Source organism: Seriola dumerili, unplaced genomic scaffold (genome assembly GCF_002260705.1).
Source record: "Seriola dumerili isolate Sdu_G_001 unplaced genomic scaffold, Sdu_1.0 BDQW01000189.1, whole genome shotgun sequence".
NCBI classification, from domain to species: domain Eukaryota; kingdom Metazoa; phylum Chordata; class Actinopteri; order Carangiformes; family Carangidae; genus Seriola; species Seriola dumerili.
Window position 1 is genome coordinate 2611048 of NW_019174444.1, and position 6000 is coordinate 2617047.

The 6000-nt window shown below is 43.1% G+C and overlaps 1 protein-coding gene across 1 annotated transcript in view; it reads right to left on the bottom strand.

The window, feature by feature from the left end:
* The window catches only part of LOC111227562 (adenylate cyclase type 1-like), a 47592-nt gene extending 46311 nt beyond the window's left edge, over positions 1-1281 (bottom strand). The window contains exon 1 of the mRNA XM_022753108.1: positions 667-1281. Coding sequence (XP_022608829.1) covers positions 667-1281 — 615 coding nt within the window. The remainder of the gene's footprint in view (positions 1-666) is intronic.
* Positions 1282-6000: the final 4719 nt, after the last annotated feature.

Genomic DNA, 6000 nt, shown 5'->3' on the forward strand with positions numbered 1-6000 from the left:
CTTTATCAAATTTTACTAGTGAGTAAATTAAAAATTCAAGAAGTGACATATGTACCTCTGAGGAGATCACAATTTTCCAAAGCTTCGTTTTAAGGGGCCAAAAAGTTTTGGAACCACCTTCTAATAAAGATGTAGATGTTGCACAACTCAGAAACCAGACGTGCTGGCAGCTTAAAAACTAAAGCCACTGCTTCTCCCTACAATCTGGGCACAGGGACCAGTCCAGGATCAGGAGTAAGGCGTGTGTGAGGCTCTGCAGAAACCCTCGCCGCCTGTTTCAGCACCGGCAGCTGGACAGCTCCTCGTCTGCTTCATTACACTGGTGCGCAAACGTGAAACTTTGTGCTCGTTTCCAGTTTTTACAGCTCCAGTATCCTGCAGCTAAAATCGATCACCGAGGGTGTTTTCACCTTGTCTTCTATATGGGAAGTCGGATGAGTGAGAGTGCTGCCTCTCAGCATCACTTTACATTCATACATTGGTTCAGAGCCCAGCTGGGAGCTTCCCAGTGCACCTACAGGAGAAGTTGCTCACTGTACCTGGACTGTAGCGGCAGCCCGCTACCTGTTCGATGTGCTGGTGGATTAAGTGAAACATGTGGCTGTTATCCATAGCAGGCTATAGAGTTGATTGTGTGAAAGACCGGGATGCAGTTGCAGCACTTACCGGTCTCCACAGCTTCTGCTTTCTTCCCGTGATCGATGTCGCTATGACAATGAAGTGGGACGCAGCCAGCATCACCCCAAACAGCACGGCCATCAGCGTCCGCACCGGCAGCAGAACGTAAGCCACGAGGGTGACCAGCATGAGCTGCCACACGCCTTGCTCAGGGGCAGCGGCGCTCACCAGCTCCGACGTGCCGAGCGCCAGCGGGAACGGGCAGCAGAGCAGCGCAAAGGTGAAGCTGAACAGCAGGGCCAGCTTCGCGATTTGCTGCAGCTGCGTCACCTGCAGGTATTTGACGTTGGTGACGATGAACAGCGACAGGAACACCACGCAGTGCACCGGGTAGGAGCCCTTGGACAAGGTGAGACGCGGGCTGGACAGCAGCTCCACCAGTGACAGCGACGAAGCGGCCACGATGAGCACCGCCAGCGCCTTGAGGGTGGCGGTCTGCTCCAGCTTCAGGTTGTAGTTCTGGAACAGAGCCTCCAGCTCCTGGCTGTTGAACTCGTCCTCGCAGGCGATGGCGCCCAGGGGTGCACCGGCCGGGCAGTGACCCTTCCTCCGCCGGGTCTTGACTCTTTCGAATGGCATCTCCTCCATGTTCCGGCCATTCATGAAGCGGGAATGGCGCACGACCACCCCCCCTCCCCCCTCGCCCCCCTCAACTTTTCAGTTCCTCTCCTCCGTTAGGGAATCGAACCCTCGGCACCCTCTCCCAGCACATGCGTCCTCCAGGCTGTGTCCGCGCGGCTCGGGGCTTGGTGTATGAGGGGAGAGGGTGATGTGGAGGAGACGCGCTCTATCCACAGGTTGACGGTTGTTGGTGTGTCGTCAGAAAAGTAGCCCGACCAATGTGCAGCACGCCTCTCTCTCTCTCTCTCTCTCTCTCTCTCTCTCTCTCTCTCTCTCTCTCTCTGCCCCCCCCACTCCCTCTCCCTCTTGCTCTCTCTCTCTGCCACCCCCCCCTTTCCCTCTCTCTCGGACCACCTGCGGTGCCTCAGACCGGGTTGCCGGTGATCTTGCGCTCCAACAGGAATCATAGGAGGGATCACGCTATGTTGATAATCCAAAAAACTCATCACATAATTTTACTATCTTTTCTGCCCCCCCACCACTACCACCACCAGCCCAAACACACACACACACACAGTACATATCTGATTCTGTGCTCCGTCTCCCTCTCCCTGCTTTAATTCGCTCCAGTGAAATGTCAGTGGTTGGGTGAAGACAGCAGCAAAACAAGCGCTGGTGATTTCCCCTCACTGTGTCTGCAGTCAGAGCTGATGTAGTTCCCGGCTAAAAATAGACCAGCTGCACCGGTGGATGGTCCAATATAGCAACAATTTGGTCTTTCCCGCGTCTCTTCTCCTCATAGGTTTTTATTGCAGAATCAAGTGCTCATTTCACACCGAGAATTAACAGAGGAAACGTTAAAGAGAGAGGGAGAGAGAGGCAATGGTCCTGCAGGGAGATAAAAATAGCGACTCTTCCTTAATTAACAGAGAAAACGTGAGTGATGTCGCGCATCTTAAAATGTGATACACCATTGTTGTGGTTAATGCATGTTGTGTGCATTTGCATATTTTGTGCATGTATATGTGCATATGTTGTTTATATATACGTTTTATGCTCTAGGTCGTTTAACGTGTGTTTAATATGAGTTTTAATTTTTACATCACTCACACTCACACGGATAAAATCGTTATATTGATAGAATAACTAAAGGTAGCAAATTCCAAATGAAAATGCGACTCAATATGCCACTGGCAAATTTAAACAAGAATTATTGTGTAGAAGTGTGAATTAAGATGGGGAATAAGCAAAAGGTACAAAACAGCAGCAGCTGCATTAGTAGAAATGCAGTCTACAATAATTAACATGAAGAAAAGTTAATTAAAACATGACATATATAGAATATATTATGATATCCATACAATGTGCTGTTATTCAACTTTAGAGGAGTCCTACAAAATGGAAAGTGTTGACCTGTATGTATGTACATGCTATGTGCAGTGCTTTTTCTGCATGTCAGTCTCATATCAGGTTATTTAATGGAAGATTAATGAGTTTTCATCTGAAGTTTAAATTTGGTAATTGCAATAGTAACTGAAGAGGCTTACTGAAGAGAAAATGTTACGTATAAACATGCAATATGGAAAAATAAACATCAGAAAAATATCATAACTCATGGATGCAGAAATGCATCGGCATAAAAAATGCCATACAAGGAGAGGCTTTAAAAAATAAAATGTGTAATTAATGAGAATACACATCAGAGTGAAAAAAATGAGATTTAAGTGTAAAATATACAGATATAGTTCACAGCAGACGTCTTTAGGACATCAGAAGCTCTATGGATGATTCACAATGCAAAACATTTACATACATGTAAATTACATTTGATTTATTGATCATCATGTTAATCATCTTATCATAACTTGATCCAGAAAAGTTACAATGTGTTAAGTTCATGTGCATCATTGATTGATCTATTCTCAATGTCACCATCACAGTTATAACATATTAAAGTTGCAGATTTAGGCATTGAGCATGTAATAATAATAATAAAAATAATCTTAATTTGTATAGCATTCATAGGAATGTGAATCACCAGATTAACCTGTTTTAACTCTTTTAACTCCCCATCTCCTAAACTGGGATATGATCTGACCCCAGGTGTGCTGTGTGTGCTCATGTAGGAATATGCATCAGTATCAGTTGAAATATTGACCATTTTAGAACTAGAGTCTTTGTTTTCATTACTGTTCATGTTTTTATTAAGACCTTTGTAATGTGTAGCATGCTGAAGGATTAGCAACCACTGCAGCTGAAGCTAATGCGGTTCCAGTGAAATAAATAAATGAACCTGCTTCACGTCAGCATCTATTGTGTTTTGGTTGTGTGTATTCTGATATTCACAAATACAATTACAGTTAAACACATTACTACAAAACAACAGTAAAAATGGGGGGGGGGGGGGGGGGGGGGGTCCTGCATCAGTACCTGTTTTTACAGACGTGTTGTGTGACGTCTCCTCCTCAGAGCTTTACGTCAGTCTTAAGTGTCCGATGAGACAGGAGGCCAAAAATAACAGGCTTTTAAAATCTCAAATAGCTCCTCGTCAGGGCACACACGCATCTTCACAAGACAAATGCAAGGGTTTCGGTGCCCTGCTCAGGACCCGTGTTTTTTTTTTTTTTTGTTGTTGTTTTTTTGTCGTCTTCTTTTTTGTAGTTGCTCGTTTGCCTCAGATCACTAAGATCTGCGCGAACGTCAATGGACTGGCTCATCGATGAAGAGGTCAATGCGAAGCACTTTGGACCCTCTAAACAAAAAAGTCTCCACACGTACACACTCAGTTACTATGTGGTCAATATCCCCTATCATCCAGCTTGTTTTAAAATCAATAGGCTGCAGAGTCGAGATCACAACAGTAAGAAGAGAGACATTCTGACTCCCCCATCTGAGGGGGGGATTAATAAGATTTTGTCGAGTGGTTCTGCTAACAGGGTGGAAAGAGCTCACACACTCTGCTGTACAGTTAGTCTGAAGATTTTAAGCTCCAGGCTCGTCTATAAACCTCTTCATGGTTGATATGCTGCAGAGATGTGTCCCCGATAGAGCTCCTCTCTGCCGCCCTCTCAATATAAGTGAATGGCAAATAACATGTGAGAAAACCTTTATTGGCTCTGTTTGCAAAAACTTCCCTGATCATCAAAGAAAAACTGTTATCAATGAGAGATAATGGCAACACTTTGTTTCAACCCACTATTTATCGTTTATATACAGGTAACAGACGCTTATTAGGCATTTATAAGACATTATAACGTGATTATAAGCAGATATAAGGCCATTGTTCCTATTTATAGGGAGGAGTTATGTTTGAAAAAGTCCTTACGAAGAGTCCAAGTCATGACGTCACGTGCAGGTTATCTTCTATTCCACTACTCTCTGTAACACATTCAGCATTTGTCTTTATGAAAAGAAGTTCCCATGTTCTAAGACAATTTGGCATCAATGTTAAGGCCTGTGCTAATAGAGATTGAAAGCAGAATGAAACTGAAAGTTAAACAAGATAAACACTCACCAACACTCTTCTACAACCATTCATCAACTTTTTAGTTGCTGTGCTTTAAAAAAAATTTTACACAAGCTATAGTTTTGTTATTCTCTGTTAACACAGTAATCGTTGTTTAACTTAAACTCAAAGGTTTCACTTTCTGATTTGTCTGAGAGTGTGGACAATGAACCGCAGGACCAAGCTTTATTTTGAAAGATGTGTTGTACTCAGCTGCAGAAGCGGAAGTGGAACAGAGGCCACAGTATAGTGTGTTATAAACCATCTGTGTTTTCCTGCATCAACAGATCAATCTCTAATTCACAATCATTTAAACAGAAGACCAATTCAGCAGCTCAAACAATCGAAGAGCAACAGTCATGAACCAAATGACTGAGACTAATACACTGTGTCATATGACTTGAAGGGCTTTAAAAACCACCTTGAAATCAAAACAAATGCTTGTCTAAACAAGCAGTTTCACCACATATTACCAGGACATGTGGCATAGTGAGTATTTTTAATTATATTAATAATTTATTAACATTTACATTTTTAGAAAAATGACCAATATTTCACTTTAAATGTCCATATTCCTCATTTATTAATCAAAATTCATTATCAGTCACGAAATCTGTCCTAACTCACGCTCCACTCAGTAGCTTTTCCTGGAGCTTTCAACCACTTAACATGGTTGTCGCTGAATCAAATGGATTAATACTGTTTCCAAGATCAAGGATGAGCCTGAATTAGTTATATACAATCATGCTCATGGTGTGTGTGTGTGTGTGTGTGTGTGTGTGTGTAATAGTATATTTTGCATGTTACTTTATTATGGACAAAAAAAAAAGACTTTGAATTGAAGTGATTTGAGGACAGAAAGATGAATTGATGAATCACCTCTTTTTTGACGTTGCTGTACCCGTCAGTTCAGTTATCTGCCTTCTGTGTTGAGTTATTTATCTCCTGATGTAAAACACTCGGTGTGTGTCTGGTTCTATATGGATCAACCCGTCCACTTAAACTGCATTCAGTTGTTTTGGAACATAAGACTCTGCATTATTCTCCATCTCCACATCATCATGCTCACTGCCTCATCCAGTGAGTCTCATCTTTCCTGTTCAGCATCTTACACATGAAGTGAAGTGATACACACAGACACACACACACACACACACTCACACACACACACACACAGAGTGGATCCATTTCCCTCTCTCCTGAAGTAAGTGACAGCTGCAGATTTTTGGACCATCCCTCCCTCCAGGATGCCTGAC